The sequence below is a fragment of the Perca fluviatilis genome, chromosome 10, assembly GCF_010015445.1.
Source record: "Perca fluviatilis chromosome 10, GENO_Pfluv_1.0, whole genome shotgun sequence".
Lineage (NCBI taxonomy): Eukaryota > Metazoa > Chordata > Actinopteri > Perciformes > Percidae > Perca > Perca fluviatilis.
Genome location: NC_053121.1, coordinates 18,296,528 through 18,315,805, shown reverse-complemented (window position 1 = coordinate 18,315,805; position 19,278 = coordinate 18,296,528). Strand labels below are relative to the sequence as shown.

At 38.5% G+C, this 19,278-nt stretch overlaps 1 protein-coding gene across 2 annotated transcripts; it reads left to right on the top strand.

The window, feature by feature from the left end:
* Nucleotides 1–1,390: 1,390 nt before the first annotated feature.
* Nucleotides 1,391–16,486, top strand: reep2 (receptor accessory protein 2). 2 transcript variants are annotated; one of them, XM_039813724.1, is made up of 8 exons: nucleotides 1,391–1,653; nucleotides 4,250–4,322; nucleotides 6,570–6,646; nucleotides 6,963–7,083; nucleotides 7,211–7,324; nucleotides 10,113–10,293; nucleotides 12,996–13,168; nucleotides 13,336–13,553. In XM_039813724.1, the coding sequence occupies exons 1-8, from the start codon at nucleotides 1,622–1,624 to the stop codon at nucleotides 13,372–13,374; spliced, it is 810 nt and encodes a 269-aa protein (XP_039669658.1). In that variant the 5' UTR covers nucleotides 1,391–1,621; the 3' UTR covers nucleotides 13,375–13,553. The 2 variants fall into 2 exon arrangements, with proteins under 2 accessions (XP_039669658.1, XP_039669657.1); XM_039813723.1 differs by lacking the exon at nucleotides 13,336–13,553 and adding an exon at nucleotides 14,100–16,486 and having other exon boundaries at nucleotides 1,393–1,653.
* Nucleotides 16,487–19,278: the final 2,792 nt, after the last annotated feature.

The window sequence follows — 19,278 nt, the reverse complement described above, 5'->3', positions numbered from 1 at the left end:
TTTACTGTTTGTTACCCACAAAACCTCTAAGCGTATACAACCAGGGTGTCTATTAGGGGTGGGGGAAAAAAATTGATACAGCGTAGTATCACGATATTCTCCTTGGCAATACTGTATTGATACACGGACGCCAAGTATTGATCTTTTATTATATAAATTGCACATTACAATTACACTTTTTGGTCCTAGAAAGAAGAAACTGAATTGCCTTTTCAGTCCACTAGATGGTGCAGTTGAGGTTTTGTTTCTGGTGGTCAGCAGGATACATTTTTCTTTTTAGATATAACCGATGTTAACAAAGTTTTTGAGACATAATTTGAAGTTCGGAAAAAGCTAAATTGCAATATATCGCAGAATATCACAATATGTTTAAAATCCCAATAATGTATCGTGACAAGTATGGTGATAACATCGTATCGTGAGGCCTCTGGTGATTCCCACCGCTAGTGTCTATAAAACATGGAAATGTATTAAAACATCTGAATTGGAGCTGCAACAATTATTTTAATTATCAATTAATCTTTTTTGATCAAATCGGAAAATACATGATCAGTTTACAATAATAAAACAGAAAAGCAGCTAACATCCAAGCAAACATTTGGAATTATTTCCTGATGTATGACAAACAACTACTCAATTACTTAAAATTGTTGGCAATGTTCTGTTGGTTTATTGATTCATCAAGTAATTGTTAAAGTACTGGCTCTAGAATGAATGTCTGTCTTATTTCAGTTTAAGGTCCTGTGTGATGTTGAATATGGTTAGTGTGTTTTCATCCCAAAATTTTGGTGGAAGTATTACAATGTTGCCATTTCTTAGAGCCAAATTTAAATTCTGACAGATGCTTTCATTCTCAATTTTTCAGTGCTGATTGTTGTCTTATTTTCCACTCTAATTAGCTTAATAAGGCCAACTAAGTAGTATATTGCTTTCCATTAGTTCTTACACTTGTTACACCTATGTTAACACCACACTCTATAGATTGTGTTCCACTGATGCTCACGTTCTTGTATCTGTCATGTGTGGGGCCCAGCTTTTACTGCTCATGTCTAAATTAGTAAGTGGATCACAGAAATGGGGCAGAGAGGCCTGAGAGTACTGTACCTAACCAATGACAAGGATGCAAACATGAATTCAGTTAGTTCAACCCCACAATTATACCTATGTTATATAACAGGGTCACTTCACAACTATGATCCTGTCTTTTAATAATAGTCACTGTAATGTTTCTAATAAAACTCCTCTGTTGTGACTTAGCTAGGCATCTGTCACCGATTAATTGAGCTCATTGGATCATGTTTGTCGCTGTTAGTAGTGCAGATTTATTTATTTTTTTACTTCGAATGACACATTTTACAGCGTGGCCCTGGCCCTTTAAGAGCTCATCTTTCCAGCAGTGTTACAGAGCAGAGCAGCTTGGAGCCAGACTGCAGAAGCACATCCTCAGCTGCTGCGAGCCCACCCAACAGCTCAGCAGGGCGGACAGGCAGCACCGGGCAGCCTCACGGTTCACATCGCATCACACCGCGTCCTAGAGGGGAATGGGGGGCACCCAGCCCGCTAGCTAACTTACTAGATTTCTCTAGAAGCGGTGAAGGCTCACGGCCGGCGCTCCAAAAAGATGGTATCCTGGATGATTTCGAGGATAGTCGTGTGAGTATGGGCTGGGCTGCATCTGTTGTTGTGTTTCAACGTTTAGCCAGATCAGCGGCTCCCTCCATTCATCAGCTGTCTGATGCTGAAAACTGCGCCGCGCCAACTAGCTAGCATCCGTATCCGTTTAAAGTTACATTACTGTAATGTAGAAAACAATGTAGGTAGCTAGCTAGCTAATCTGTTTATTAGTCACCGAGCTAAGCAGTTGTCTATACTAACCGTTGCAACCGTTGCTGTGTTTCTTAGGTTACAATGATGCAGTACAATCTGCATCCAGCGCTTGCTAACCGCTGGTAGCTAACGTATGCTGGCTAGCTAATAACTACCTGACAGATGATGTGTCGGCAGGGAAAGGGGCTGTTAGCTGGCCACATTATTCAAGTGAAACCTGCTTAATATGCCATCGTCGATGCAGACAAGTAAACTGACTGCCTTCCAAAGCTTTTTAAAACCTCACAGCCTGACTGTTGTTCGTCTGTAGACTGAGCATTTCAGCACCTTGTGGTAACATGAGTTAGTAAAATGTCATTGCAAGGCTCAGCCCAGTCATAGATGTGGGTCCATCCATCCATCCATCCATCCTTGATCAGACCTATGTTCAGGAACTGGCCAGAAAAATGTGTTTTTATTTTTCAATATTACAACGTGTTGGAGTGCCTTTTAATCAAATGATCAGTGAAGCAGTATCAGCAGTTCAGGGCTGGATTTTCACCTGTACTGTACACCCTACATTCTGAGAGTGTGGATGACTCAACTAAAGCCAGCAGCTGCCATCATCCTGGTCGACTATGCAGACATTTTTACAATGCTGCATTAGTGTCGTCTTGTATCAAGTGACTGAGTTTTTAATCAGGATGTTGTGTCGTCTGACCACTGGATGTACATACTTTGTCAATGATGCTGTCAATTTCTTTAGTTTACTTAAAGTGGCAATCAATCCCGGTTGATATAGAATTTCTAGTTAAGTGAAAACAATATAATTGTGCTGAGAGTTTTTCATTTTGGAGCATTGAAATGGAATACATCTCATTCAATTTCTGTGGTCTGGAGTCTTGTTGATACATGAGCTTCAAGTCTTCAGAATTGTGTGGATAGTTACATTTTTTGTGTGTGTTTATATACAATGGAGAAAAACTGTAACACAGCATTTTTTCCAGGAGAGGTCACGCTAAACTGCCAGTTCCTAATACTCAAAATGTGCCAGAGGCTCTATCACCATTGTGTTACCTCCTGCGATAGATAGTGACTTAACAAACGTTTATTTTTATTAAATGAAAATCTTTGAAATTTCAGCTTTAAGTTTGATAGCATAATCCCCAATCGTAAACTATGATGGTGTCTTTAAAAGGCCCAGGTGTAGACATGTTATCGGTGTTTGATTGCTATAAATAGTCTGTTTGCCTGGATTACGTAAGTAGTAGAATGACATTGGCAAACAGTTACTTTTAGTGGCTTCCAGCTGGCTCTTCCACTTCATTGGACCTCAGGTAGTCATGTGTCGATGGGAGACAAACCGTGTGACTGGATATGCATCATAATGGTTGCTGCACATTTAACACAAGATTAAAATCATTTGCCGTTTTTATTCTCTGTTTTAAACACGCAGCTGCCTCTTTGTTTTTTTTTAAAGGGTTATCGGACAGTGCTTTGGTTTTTGTACAGAAAAATGATTTGCCCTAACCAGAAAACCGGTTAATAAGCAGCATAAATCACGTTCTGCTCAATATCTCTAATCTTGGAAACTCATTAAGAGGACGTGATTCCCTCAAACTCTGAAGTGAACTCGAGACAGGGACACAGAGAGGCACAGTGCGTCTGCTGAGGGAGTCTACTGGCCTAGAGATCTGCTACGAGTTGCCTCAGCTTACTGTACAAAGCTGAGAGGCACCGTACACATGACTGAGCAGCTCAGACACATACTGGGACAGAGGACCTACTTAAATGCTGAGAAAAACGGTAGATAAACAGCTGGGAGCACAAGCCTCATAAGGAGACTGTGAAAAACATTCAATCCTTCGTTTAGATAAAGTATTATAAGTCACAATCAGAGGTTTACACTGAAGAATACTAACAAACTAGTGACTTTCTGAACTCTATTCTCCCTGCTATCCCCTCACTCAGCATTTAGCATCCTGTCACATCAGCACAAATCACCACAGTGCCTCAGGACGCGACCAAATGCACATCAAAAACACAGCTCTTTGTGCACAGTGTCCCAGTCTGCACGTGGATCAACACATGGTGACCCACCCCTGGCACACTTTATTTTTTTATTTTTTTTCCATTTTGTCTTCATGACTCCATGATGCATTATATATATATTTTTTGTACTGATAATCAGACCAGTGTTGGCAAGCCCCTACCCATCAACTCTCTGCTGTTCATTCAGATCCAAACCATCTGAGAGACTTTGAGGAAGTAGGTCAATTATACAGAAAGGTACATGTGTTTACATAAGCACAGAGCGAACATGGCTACCCTGCTTGCTGGTACACATTTGTTAGGTGTCACAGAGTCAACACCCAGAGGCCATGTTCTCAAGCTGAATCCCCCTCCTCTGACCATGGTTTCTCTGCTCCTCTGCTTTTTGCAGCCTTGCCTTTGGGACGCTCTACCCAGCATACTCCTCATACAAGGCTGTCAAAACGAAGAACGTTAAGGAATATGTAAGTATCACCTTTTGGTTACTAAATCACCGAAAACTGTTTTTGACCCCTGTCTGCTCTGTTTGTCTTTTGGGGTACTTTGCCCCGGGCTGCTGTTTGCTATTTTTACACTAATGTTTTAAGTTTGTAAATGCACATTGTGAGAAGAAGCCCACAGATAGAATTTAGGTCATACATGACGTAGTTTAATAGGAGGACACATATTAATCACCTAGAGTAATCGCTGTTCTGATGTTGGCCACACTGACTATTCTGTCTCTTTGAGTACTATCACTAAAAGACTAATTGCCAAAATATCAAGCATGTTTGATAATGAGCAGTCTCACAGACAAGCATGGCAGCTAACTGGGGCACACCAACCTTCATGAAAATGGGTCCGTGAGGCACCATAATGACTCTAAAAGACAAAGTATAACCTCGATAACGCTCTCCTAAATCATCTTATACATAGGTTTACATGTCACGTCTAGAATAAAAGAAAAATTGGAAACAAGATAGTTGTGGGTGTTTTTTTTTTCATCCTGTTTGAGCAGATCATTTTTATCCAACACTTGCAAAGAATATATGAATATGCATGCACCTCCTAATGATTACATAACAGCCTGGCACGCTGAAGATTGTGAATACCCATCTGCATCATTTAATGCAACCTAGGGGTCACAAAATAAATGTGATGGGTCACAAGAAGATTAAACGGCTAGAAAAGGATAAAACATGTTTTTCTAAAACACAGACTTTTCTCAATCAGAAAAAAATAAACTTTTAAGAGGAAACAAGCCAATAAGATTGGGAATCACTGACCTGGTAGGCGTTTTGCTTGAGACCCATATCCTGTTAAGTGCATGAACTACCCGATCCCTTGATACCAAAATGATTCATAATTCAAATGTACACTCCCTTATATTGTCATGGCTTCCAATAGCGCCTGCAAGTTTCCCCTCAGTTCACCGTTGATATTTTAAAACTCAACAAGTCCATTGAGTATTAAAACATTAACACTGAGCTGTTAGAAAGGTTTTGGATTTAGCAGCATTATAAATAAAACTGACAGAATATCTTTAAAGGTCCCATGGCATGACAATTTCACTTTGAGGTTTTTTAACATTAATATGCATTCCCCTAGTCTGCCTATGGTCCCTCAGTGGCTAGCAATGGCGATGGGTGTAAACTGAGCCCTGGGTATCCTGCTCTGCCTTTTGAGAAAATGAAATTTTCTCCTCCTCAATAGCTACAGACACAGAAATGGCACATAGTAAGGAAAACTCATTGTGGGACTGGCTCTAGTGGCTGCAATTCTGCACCAAGGCTGAATTTTGGGAAAGAGACTTCAGATACAGTATTAGGGGACCACTAAGGCCTATATAAAAGCATCCAAAGAGCACGATGTCATGGGACCTTTTTAAGTAACCCAACGAACAAAGTCGTAATGATGATCAGATAGAATAGCCAGTGTTGCCCGTGGAAACCAGGAATAAAAGCAGTTTTATTTATTTGATTTATATAAACGGGGTCCTCACTGCTTACCTCATCACTGCAAGGGATGAGAGAAAGAGGGTCCAGGAGGAGGAGATACCAGCATCCTGGCCCTCCGCCTAGATTTGCTCTGGAGAACAGTCTCTTCCTGGCAGGTTACTATGGCAACTCCCACACACACACACACACACACACACACACACGCACTACTAAAGCAGACAGCCACAGAATGAGGGAGAAGACAAGGGGGAGAGTGAGAGAGATTGAAGGACGCCATTTTTAGAACTGATGTTTTCATTGCCCTTTCCTCTTGTTTGGCTTATTTCTAATGAGTCAAATCATTCTCCATTATGTGTGTTTATACGGCTGCATGCCTGGGGCCTGTTAATGCCTTTTAACATACTTTTACCATGCAGTGCTTTTCTCTGATTTTGTAACATTTGAAATACCAATATGTTTGATTATTGATGATGTATTTCCACTAAATCTATTTGGTTTGGTATCGTTTCCTAAGCTAGTTTGCCTCCTAAGTGCCTAGTTCATAGCATTTCTTTTAGTTGAGACGATGGCCTACATTTCCCTTTTTGTCTCCGGGACATTGACCATGCATACTGATGTGATCTGACAGGATTGAAACATATGTTGCATTTCTGCATTGGCATGTCCGTTTAACTCCACGTGTCTCAGCACATGTACACTTGACGCTCTTGGATTTAATGTGCTATTTGTGTGATGTTCTCTCCCCTCATCTCATGTCTGTGTGTGTGTGTCTAGGTGAAGTGGATGATGTACTGGATAGTGTTTGCGTTGTTCTCTACAGCAGAGACAGCCACAGACCTGCTCCTATCATGGTGAGTCAGGAGCTGCTCATGATCGCAACCCTCGTGTCCAACTAGCTTGTAATTAATAAACTGCTTATATAATATCAATGGGCACATTCATGTTTGTATCTAGTGCTAAGTGTTTGGGATATTTTTAGTACAATGACTCTTATTAAAATATGTTGTTTTCACTTTAAAAAATGCAACTCACAACTACTTTTGTAAAGGAGATCAGCGTCTTTAACTTACCTTCTCTAATGGTGTCTTCCTCTTTATATCTCCTTTGTCTACAAGCTTTTTTTGGTTTTATTTTCCTCTCTGCTGATAACCCTGTTTCATTACCCAGGTTTCCATTTTACTTTGAGCTGAAGATTGCCTTTGTGATCTGGCTCCTGTCCCCGTACACCAAGGGCTCCAGTGTCCTCTACCGCAAGTTTGTCCACCCAACGCTGTCCAACAAAGAGAAGGTAGGAACATGACCTTTTTAAATCTTTAAGTTTAAATATAAACTGTTTTGCAAGTCCACATTGAAACATTCATATTTTTCTTTTTCCTCTTTGTACCGATTGCTTACATTGTCGTTCTGCGCTATAGGAGATAGATGAGTACATTGCGCAGGCCAAAGACAGGAGTTATGAGACCATGATGAAGTTTGGAAAGAGGGGTCTCAACCTGGCTGCTAATGCTGCTGTCACCGCAGCCGCCAAGGTGAGCTCCATGATTTAATGACTTGGACAAATTAACCCTTGTGTTGCCCTTCGGGTCCCAAGGACAACACAAGGATTATGTACTTCTGTTTACTTTGTTGAGAATTGCTCTCTAAACAAGGGTTAATACATCACCGTAGTTCTTGTTTGTACAGCATTTTGGTCAGCTTAAACTGTGTTTAAATGTGTTCTAGAGATAAACTTTACTTACTTACTTTACAAGAAACAGGGTTTAGAGAGCAATTCTCAACAAAGTAAACGGAAGTACATTCCTTGTGTTGTCCTTCGGGTCACTGGGACCCGAAGGACAACACAAGGGTTAAATGATGCATATTTTCATTGACGTTTGACATCTGTAATATCTTTGTTGTAGATTCTGTTACAAGTGTCTTGGATACAGATCTGTGCAGATTGTGCCTGAATCCATTTGAGATGCAAGGCATAGAGGTGCTACAGTTTGGTCAAAGATGCCTTGTATAAATTCCATAGTACAGACTCAAGTGGTCAGATCCTTAATGTTTGGGATGAATTCGCAGCTGTATTTACATCTGTATACTTGAAATGAAATGTTGTGTGCCTGCAGGCGAGTGAAATGAGAGCAAAAGCCTTGAGGTGAGACCTGGAGTTCTAAAGTGTAAACACAAATAATTTCAATGCAGTTGACAATTATTTATTGAAGATACTGGGGCTACGACAATTTCTCATTATTCATTTTTTATCTTTTTTTATTTTCCTTTTTCATTGAATAACCAGTTTATGCAAGATGTCAACAAAAATGCCCATCTGTATTTCCCAGAACCCAAGTTAATGTCAAATATATATTATGTCTCGCCGACTAACCGCCCAAAACACAAATCTATTAAATATACAATGATATGAAACTGCGAAAACCGGCAAATCCTCACATACAGTGGGGCTCAAAAGTTTGGGCACCCAGGTAAAAATTTGTATTAATGTGCATAAAGAAGCCAAGAAAAGATGGAAAAATGTCCAAAAGGCATCAAATGACAGATTAGACTTTCTTATAATATGTCAAAGAAATTATTATTTCCATCATTTTACACTTTCAAAATAACAGAAAACAAAAAAATGGCATCTGCAAAAGTTTGGGCACCCTGCAGAGTTAATACCTTGTACTGCCCCCTTTGGCAAGTATCACAGCTTGTAAACGCTTTTTGTAGCCAGTCAAAAGTCTTCAATTCTTGTTTGAGGTATCTTCGCCCATTCTTCCTTACAAAAGTCTTCCAGTTCTTTGAGATTTCTGGGCGGTCTGTCACGCACTGCTCTTTTAAGGTCTATCCATAGATTTTCAATTATGTTAAAGGTCAGGAGATTGTGAAGGCCATGGCAAAACCTTCAGTTTACGCCTCTTGATGTAATCCACCGTGGATTTTGAGGTGTCTTTAGGATCATTATCCATTTGTAGAAGCCATCCTCTCTTTAACTTCAGCTTTTTCACAGATTGCATCAAGTTAGCATCCAAAATTTGCAGAAATTTTATTGAATCAATTTTTCCTTCTACTCGTGAAATGTTCCCTGTGCCACTGGCTGCAATACAACCCCAAAGCATGATTGATCCACCCCCATGCTTAACAGTTGGACAGAGGTTCTTTTCATTAAATTCTGTGCCCTTTCTTCTCCAAACGTACCTTTGCTCATTCCAGCCAAAAAGTTCTATTTTAACCTCATCGGTCCACAGAACTTGTTTCCACAATGCATCAGGCTTGTCTATATGTTCATTTGCAAACTTCAAACGATTTTTGTGGTGAGGACGTAGAAGAGGTTTTCTTCTGATGACTCTTCCATGAAGACCATATTTGTAAAAGTATCTCTTTATAGTGGAATGGTGTACCACAACTCCAGTGTCTGCCAGATCTTTCTGGATGGATCGTGCAGTCAAACGTGGGTTTTGACTTGCTTTTCTCACAATCCTGCGAGCTGTTCTGTCTGATATTTTTCTTGGTCTTCCAGATCTTGCTTTAACTTCCACTGTTCCTGATGACTGCCATTTCTTAATTACATTCCGAACAGAGGATATTGGCATCTGAAAACGCTTTGCTATCTTCTTATAGCCTTCTCCTGCTTTGTGAGCGTCAACTATTTTCAGTTTCAGTTTTCTAGACAACTGCTTAGAAGAACCCATGGTGCTGATTGTTGGGGCAAGGTCAGATGAGTCTGGGCATTTAAAACCTTTGAGATTGACATCACCTGGTCTTTCCAGACGATGATTGAGAACAATCCATGACACTGTCAGGTCTCAGCTTGCCAAAGGGGGCGGTGCATGTTATAAACTCTGCAGGGTGCCCAAACTTTTGCAGACGCCATTTTTTTGTTTTCTGTTATTTTTAAAGTGTAAATGATGGAAATAAATTCTAACTTTTTTTACATATTATAAGAATATCTAATCTGTCATATGATGCCTTTTGGAAATTTGCCCATCTTTTCTTGGCTTCTTTATGCACATTAATACAATTTTTACCTGGGGGGCCCAAACTTTCGAGCCCCACTGTAATGGTTGTCAATTAGTTTAGCTAATAACATCAAGTTGTTTTTAATAATAAATAGACCTTTTTATATTCAGAACCCTGGCTGTCCAATTTGCCATACAATTCTGTCCTATTTTGTCATTTTACGTAGATCAACTTAATCACTCGGTGTTTCACCAACGACAAATTTTATTTTTGAATGACCAATTCCTCCAAGACGTGAGATGATGCATAGGTTGGGGATATATGTTCTCATGCTGTCCCATATCTGACATGCCTGTTTGGTTTTGCTGTAATGCCCAGGGGCAGGGCGTGCTGTCGGACAAGCTGCGGAGTTTCAGCATGCAGGACCTGACTCTGATCAACGCTGAGGATGAGCTGGATCTGCACACCTCAGACGCCCGCATGAGACGGGAGCCCAAGGACGATTTGAGCTCAGGATCCAGCACGCTGCCCCGGGCCAAGAGCTCCGCTGCACGGCAGAGTAAGGCCACACCACACGCACAACTCGCAGTGCTTCATACACATCTGCATAAATACATACACCCTGTGTGTCCAGTTTGCTGATTGTTTGGGCCGGAGTGTCACTCAAAATACTTTTTTTTTTTTTTTTTTTTTTTTTTTTTACTTTTATCAGAGCAGGACTGAGGATAGTTGGGCCAAGTGGAGTCATGTGATTTTAAAGCACTGCTGGATGGCAGGGAGGAGGAAGAGATGAAGTGTGTTTTTTTTTGTGTGTGTGTGTGTGTGTGTGTGTGTGTGTGTGTGTGTGTGTGTGTGTGTGTGTGTGTGTGTGTGTGTGTGTGTGTGTGTGTGTGTGTGTGTGTGTGTGTGTGTGTGTGTGTGTGTGTGTGTGTGTGTGTGTGTGTGTGTGTGTGTGTGTGTGTGTGTGTGTGTGTGTGTGTGTGTGTGTGTGTGGTGGTGGGGGTGTGAGTGAAAGCATGTGATTCCAGTGGGAGGAGAAGCTTGGAAGGAGAACTCTTTGTGTCTCACTACACTGCTGGCCGGCTGGCTGGCTATGTGGGCCTGACGAGCTGTGAACTGAATACAGAGGCAGAGAAACAATGAACAAACAGGTCGAAGTGGCCTATTTTATTTTATACTTACAAAGAAACCCAGTCTGGGAGAAAGATGGAAGCAACACACTGAAGTGAAAGAATCAAACCGCTAAAGTTGAAAATAAAAACTTGAGGGTGATTTGTGCATGTGTGTTAATTTTTGATAACCTTTTTATGAACAATACAGTATAGTGAAGAGAATCCAAGCTCAAAGATCCTCTTACTAATGATTCCGAGCTTTTAATCACTTCATTCAATGAATGGAGCAACTGATTATTTTAAAATAACAATTTAACATTCTCACTAATCCTCCATACTATTAACAAGCACACACAAAAGATTCTAAAAACACTTCCAATTTGTAAAAAGAATAAAACTTTCTAAATGGAATGAACTTGATTAATGCTATACTTTCCGGTGTCTGCTCTACATACATTTACAACGCATAATAAATAAATTTGTTTTGAATTAGATTCACTGTCTAAATTAGCATTTTAATACTTAGCAACAAAATAATGGACACAGACCTGAACACATTTTCTGTCTCCCTTAAAAACGCTCTTAAATCAGATGATGTAGTGTCAGAGGGCACACAGGGATGGGCATTTTCTTGCCCTTCTCTTTCAAGTAGTTATTTAATCAATCTTTTTGACTAAAAATTAATCACCAACAATTGTAACAGTTAATTGTTAAACTCATAAAATTTTTGTTCCTTTCAGCTTCTCAAATGTTAGGATTTATGGATTTGTACTGCTTTATAATGTAAACTGATTATCTTTTGGATTTTGGATAGGACAAGCAAGCAGTCAAAAAAACTGATTAATTGATAACAAAAGAATAGGCAGTTGCAGCCTTACCGTGCACTACTCTTGAAGGTGTGTGTTTTGCTCACCAAAAACACATGCTTTTTTTTGCCAGAAAGTAAACCTAGAAGTAATCTTTTTTTCTTTTTGTTTTTGTGCATTGTTACATTTTTTTAGCACATTACCGCCACATGTAGATCAGTGGAATATTGTGGAAATTATTGTGCTTCTCGTCACCCGTGTCCTCACGCACATGCACGAGTACAACAAAAAGAGGACCCACTCATAAAAAAAAAACTAGCGCTGCAAGAAGTCCCAACCTCTCTTTACTAATCAAATGTTTCAGGTCATACTGTAGACCATTTGTTCCACGTCTTTTTGACTTGTGTCCTCTAAAACGCAGCAATGTCTAGTGGTGCCTTGCTATTGAGCTCTAATTCAGAATCTGTTAACCTACGAATGATTTGCCCTTGTCTGATTTGTTTAATTATTTTTAGGCCTTATGGAAAAAAACTGTCAGTATTTTACAAGAACATGATTATAGGAAAGTCTGACCATTCCCCCAACCCTTTAAACATCTCGTGACCCCTGAGATTAATCTTGCAACACATGACAACCCAACCAAAGTTTTGGAACCATGCTGTACATGGTTAAAGTTTATAGTTTAGGAATTTCTCTAATCCCAGTGAAAGGAGATGTTATTGTTTTGTTTTTTCCACATGCTGCAGCCCCAGAGTCCCTTTGGGGTCCAGAGTGTTTACAGCAGCAGGCGGCGACCAAAGCGCTCTCTGCTGCTCATGTAGCATCGATGTGAGTGCACTGAAATGGATGCAACGCTGATGACCCTGTCTGAATTTTTATTAACCCAGCGTTTCTTTATCCAGATACTAATGGTGTTTAGGCAGAAGAGTTTCCTATCTAGTGTGACCTTTTTATTATATCTCTAACATCCAACTTTAAAACTGGTGGAAACAATAACCGTATTTTGAAATGTGGCCACTTGGTGTTGTGAGAGGCTGTGACTGCAGTGTTGTACAGGTCTGCAAATAAATACTTTTGAACAGTTGCTTTAGTCTTGTAAATTTAGCATTTTAATGTTAATATAATTTAAATCCTTCTGGTTCTAAGGGAATGAAATGCATAAGTCTGACTGGCTAATAATACTGCTGAGTAACCCTGAGGTAATTTGGCCCCTATTGATTCAATCTCTCTGGTCTCTCAGCTGTCTGGTGAATCATGTGGGGATTATTTTTTTTAACCTGCTTTTAGTCTGAATAGAGCTACTCTCTTATTGAGTGATTCCCAATTTTTGTTCAATCCTGCAGCCCGCTCTCTAGCGGCCATGTCCCTTGCTGACGACGCGTCATCTCAACACAGCTCTGACCAATCGGACACAAGGACTGAACACTCTGATGAAGATGTAGGAGACAAAGCCCCCAAACGCACTACCAGCGTCAAGGCAACCAAGAAACCTGCTGCTGCTGCTGCTAAGACAGAGGTAGGGCTGACGAACACACACTCACACAAATTGTCTTTTGTTTGTGTTCTCTTTCTACTTTTACCTTTTTTTTTATGTTCTTTTGTTCAGCACGTTGGTCAGCTTAAGCTGTGTTTTTAAATGTGCTCTAGAAATAAACTATACTTTCTTACTGTTTTGATCTCTAGCCGGCTCCGGCGAATTTGCATGTTGTGGAGACTTTCTGACCTCTCCAGCGACGCACTTTAGAACTCAGTAATCAACACAAAACACAGAGATGGTTAAGGTGATATATTGTGTAAGTTTTATGTAATTAATCACAGGGAAGTTACAGAGGACAGAGGAAAAAGGAACAAGTCTCACCGGATCAGTTTTCCCCCAGAGCTCCCACAGAACACAAAGAACATAGTGATTATATACTTGTCACTGAACAAAGAAGCCTATGCTTATTGGAAGTAATATATTAATCTTTCTTCTAAACCTATGAAAAGATTTCTTTGCGATACTGTATTTTACCATTGGGCAGAATTACCATGCTCAATAGCCAATGAATTGCATTTGCTTCTCCATTCAATTGACATAAAGTACAGTACATACAGTCCTTTTTGACCTTAACAAGGGACCCCAGGAACATTCCCGTGTCCGGTCATTAGGAAAGAAACCTGATAACAGTGCCCCCCTAACTGCATCTCAATATCACAGCTCAGAACACAATGTACGTAGAAAAATTGACAAATGATAATTTATAAAACTTAAGGAACCATAATTCCTTATCATGCATGTCAGAGTTCAACTTTGACCGAGCGGATTTGCTCGGTCAGCCAATAGAAACCCTGCAGCACTTTTAGTACATCATTACATTACTAGAATACAAACTGTAGCATCACTCTTTCTCCTTCTGTTGTTTAATCAATTGTGTTAATTACTCCTGTCACTCTCCCCTCTCTGCAAGATTCAAACCAAGACTGTGAAGAAGCCCACCAAGAAAAAGGCCACGACTAACAATGCAGAGACGCCACCATGAGACCTGCTGTCCACATCCACCGGCCTATACTCTCTTGACCCACAGCCTGCGGGCCCTTCGTCCTCTGTTTAGTCTCCACACAAACACACATACACTGTGTATATTAAGCACTGAAATTGTGTCACTCCTGCTGGTTTTTAGAGAAAAGTGCAGGTTTTGGTTTAGGGAACCCTTAGGTAGGGAACAGTTCTTTTACACAGACTGAGTTGCATATTTTGCCTCACTCTTTACTTACTGTGAGCTAATCACAGATTTAACAGTTGGGTTCATTGTTGGATATTTTTTTGTCCGATAATGGTCAGTGATACATCCATAAATGCTCCTTTTTCCTTTAACCCCTAGACATATACGTCCCTATAGTAGGTGAGAACATAACTGTTTTTGGTTAAAGTATCACCAGTAAAATATCACATTCTTCACTCCTAGTTCTCTAGATAAGGATCCCTTATGTGTCCTCTGAACTACTCCTGCATGGTTCCAGTTGAAAGTAAAAATCACAACCTCTCTGTGTGTACAGGCTACAATTCTGGGTCCTCATCTGGACCTGACCCCGATGGTAGAAATCCAGAGAGAGACAGTTGGCTTTAAGTTTATTGTGCCTGAGGTTTTTTTTTTTTTTACTGAGGAATAAGAAGGTAGTTCAAATCAACTTTAAAGCATTGGTTGATAGTTGTAGACATCCATATTACTGTTTCAGACCTAATAGTTCCCACTTTTGACAAATACCACCACTATGTCCTAGCTCATGCAACTGTCTAGTTTTACAGGATGACCTGTGATCAAACCGGTTTTGGTTCTCTATTTTACCTTAGTTTTAACCTCTTTGACTGCATCTTAGGCCTCACAGCTTGTGGAAGAGTTTAGCTTCTCCTCATTTGGTCTATATAGTGAGTCTGGCTCTGCTAAGTCCAGGTCTCACTTTCAGCAACTTACTTCCTCACAGCTTTTAATGTGACTTTCACGTCATGTACAGTACTGGTGATGGAGTGGTTTGCTTAGTGTTGGCTGAGTTATCCTTTACTAAGACTTCACTCTCTTATTTATTATGCTTCTGGTTTAGCCAACTTCTTTTGGTCATATAATGTTAGTAATAGGTATGATCAGTTGTGCAAAGCCAGGCCTCTTAAGGTAATGCTGCAACTCCACAAAACATAAATGCAGTAGTCATTAAAGAGTTTCTGGGGTTTGTGAGGCAACATATCTGCTTTCACCACAGTAGTGATGTCTGTATATTGTTTGTGTTTAACATTAGAAAGTCATGGAGTAGCTCTGCACTTTCTCACTCCTTCTACCCAGCTGTGCGGGGACACTCTGCCTTTTTGGAATGTTTATCTCAGAAGCCAGGATAAAGCATAGCAATATGGAACAAAATTAAACCAACATCAGGAGACTGTGAGGAAGTATTTTCTCAATCCCGTGCTGTTGTTCTAGATGTGGAGGAAGTGTCAGTCCAGACTCGGGTGTTTCTAAACACACTGGACTTTTGTTCTGGGATGGGCTCTTCTGGTTGCCGGCCACTGCATTGGGTGTAGTTTATCCTAGTGCTCTAATGAGAGATTTAAAAGCATGAGACTACATCAACCCTCATTACTGTTGTCTGCAGTGTGACACTATTTTGAACCAGTAGGTGGAGACAAACCCCACCTCAACTGTTGGCATAGTTATTAAACAATATTTAAACAGAATGTAAATAGTAACCTTGACTGAAAATACAGTATGAGCTTGCTTGCCTTATACATTCTGTGGGCTTGAATCCATTGACATTTTTACTCATTTGTGTGCTTTTTTAAAATTCTTAGTTCTGACAAATCCTCTATGTTCTGAAACTGGAAGAACCTCCGACTCCACCAGTGTGGAATTCTGGTGTTAGAAGTGATTTTTGTATTTTACAGACTTTAACTTTTTTTTTCTGTCCTTAGTCATTCATTTTAACTTTTCTTTATCACAAAGTAGGGAATCTTCTGACGGAGTATATTTTTTGTTTGTACATTCACATCCTGCTGTGTACTCTACTCACTGGCGAAAAAATATATTAGGGCCAAAAGTTGAAAATAGACTTTTCTGTCTTTAAATTTAAGAAGACCGCACATAATAGAGACATTTTGTCTTTTACAACCCTGCTATTCTTGTGTTTATGCCATTTTTCTATATTTATTCTTCGTTAAAATCCATATTGTGTACAGGGATGTTCATTTGTTTGTGCCAATTGTCAAAGCTCCATGTCAAAAAGGGTTACAATGTGTGTACTGGGACAATAGTATCTTAAAAAGGTCATATATCAGTAATAAAAACTACCAATAAAGTGTTTATGAGTGTTTCTGCCTTTTTTTTTTTTTTAACAGTTGAAACAAATCCCTCTGTAGGAAGGAGGAACATTTGTGTGACAATTTTTTTTGTATATATGTCAGACAAAATGTCATGATGTAGCATGCCATACAAAAAGTAATATTCTAGTGTAAAATCATAGCTATCATGTTGAAAATGGTATGTCAAAAAAATCCTAAAAAAAAGTCATGGTGTTGTGTGTCAAAAAAAGTCATAGAATAGTATGTCGAAAAAATGTCAAAGTAATAAGTTATAGTATGTCAAGAAAATTTATAAAAATCTCATGGTGTAGTACATTGATTAAAATTATGAAAACGTCATAGTATGTCGAAAAAAAAGTCATAGTATAGTATAAAAAAGTCAGGACATCAGAGCACCCCAGTAGCTCAATGGGTAGGTGTGTACCATTAATTCTCAATCTTAATCACAGCTACCAGAGTTTGATTCCAACCCTGGACACACTGCTGAATATCTCATGCATAACAAAAAACTCAAATAAAATGCCTGAAGAATACCTTTTCAAAAAAAGTCATAGTATGTTGAAAAAAAGTCATAGTATAGTATGTCAAAAACAGATTTAAAAAGTCATAGTATAGTATATCGATATAAACGTCTAGTATAGTATGGCAAAAAAGTCATAGTAAGTCGAAAAAATCATAAAAAGCCAAAGTATAGTATGTCATAAAAAGTTATAAAGAAGTCATAGTATGTTGAAAAAAGTCATAAAAATGTCATAGTATAGTGTGTCGATAAAAACGCCTAGTATAGTATGTCAAAAAAGTCATAGAGAGTCATAGTATTGTGTGTCAGAAAAAAATCATAGTATAGTATTTTGAAAAAAGATTTTAAAAAGTCATAGCATAGTATGTCGAAAAAATCATAAAAAAGTCAGGTGTGTACCATTAAGTCTCAATCTTAATCACAGCTATCAGGGTTCGATTCCAACCCTGGACACACTGCTGAATATCTCGTATATATAACAAAAAACTCAACTAAAATGCCTAAAGAATATCTTTTAAAAAAAAGTCATAGTATAGTATGTCCATAAAAACGTCTATAATATGTCGAAAAAAGTCAGGACGTCAGAGCACCCCCGTAGCTCAATGGGTAGGGTGTGTACCATTTAGTCTCAATCCTAATCACAGCTGCCAGGGTTATATTCCAACCTTGGACACACTGCTGAATCTCTTATATGTAAATAAATAAGTCAAATAAAATGCCTGAAGAATACCTTTTTGAAAAATGTCATTGTATAGTATGTCAAAAACGTCATAGTATAGTATGTTAAAATGTTATAAAAAGTCATAGTATAGTATGTCAAAAAAGTCATAGTATAGTATGTCGATAAAACCGTCTAGTATAGTATGTCAAAAAAGTCATAAAAAGCCATAGTATGGTATGTCGAAAAAAAACCGTCTTGTATGGTATGTCAAAAAAAAGTTTAAAAAAAGTCATAGTATAGTTAGTCGAAAAAATCATAAAAAAGTCATAGTATAGTATGTCGTACAAAGTTATAAAAATGTCATAGTATACTATGTTGATAAAACCGTCTAGTATAGTATGTCGAAAAAACCCATAAAAATGTCCTGGTATAGTATGTTGAAAAAAGTCATAAAAATGTCATAGTATAGTATGTCGATAAAAACGTCTATAATATGTCGAAAAAAGTCAGGACGTCAGAGCACCCCCGTAGCTCAATCGGTAGGGTGTGTACCATTAAGTCTCAATCCTAATCACAGCTGCCAGCGTTCGATTCCAACCTTGGACACACTGCTGAATCTCTTATATGTAAATAAATGAGTCAAATAAAATGCCTGAAGAATACCTTTTTGAAAAATGTCATCGTATAGTATGTCAAAAAAGTCATAGTATAGTATGTTAAAATGTTATAAAAAGTCATAGTATAGTATGTCGAAAAAATCATAAAAAAGTCATAGTATAGTATGTCAAAAAAGTCATAGTATAGTATGTTAAAATGTTATAAAAAGTCATAGTATAGTATTTCGAAAAAATCATAAAAAAGTCATAGTATAGCATGTCGATAAAAACGTCTTGTATGGTATGTGAAAAAATCATAAAAAAGTCATAGTATAGCATGTCGATAAAAACGTCTTGTATGGTATGTCGAAAAAATCATAAAAAAGTCATAGTATAGCATGTCGATAAAAACGTCTTGTATGGTATGTCGAAAAAAGATTTTAAAAAGTCAGAGTATAGTAAGTCGAAAAAATCATAAAAAAGTCAAAGTATAGTATGTTGAAAAAAAGTCATAAAAATGTCATAGTATAGTATGTCGATAAAAACGTCTAGTATAGTATGTCAAAAAAGTCATAAAAAGCCATAGTATAGTATGTCGAAAATATCATAAAAGAATCATAGTATAGTATGTCATACAAAGTTATAAAAAAGTCATAGTATAGTATGTCGAAAAAAGTCATAGTATAGTATGTCCATAAAAATGTCGAAAAAAGTCAGGACATCAGAGCACCCCTGTAGCTCAATGGGTAGGGTGTGTACCATTAAGTCTCAATCCTAATCACAGCTGCCAGGGTTAGATTCCAACCTTGGACACACTGCTGAATCTCTTATATGTAAATAAATGAGTCAAATAAAATGCCTGAAGAATACCTTTTTGAAAAATGTAATTGTATAGTATGTCAAAAAAGTCATAGTATAGTATGTTAAAATGTTATAAAAAGTCATAGTATAGTATGTAGAAAAAAATCATAAAAAAGTCATAGTATGGTATTTCGAAAAAATCATAAAAAAGTCATCGTATAGC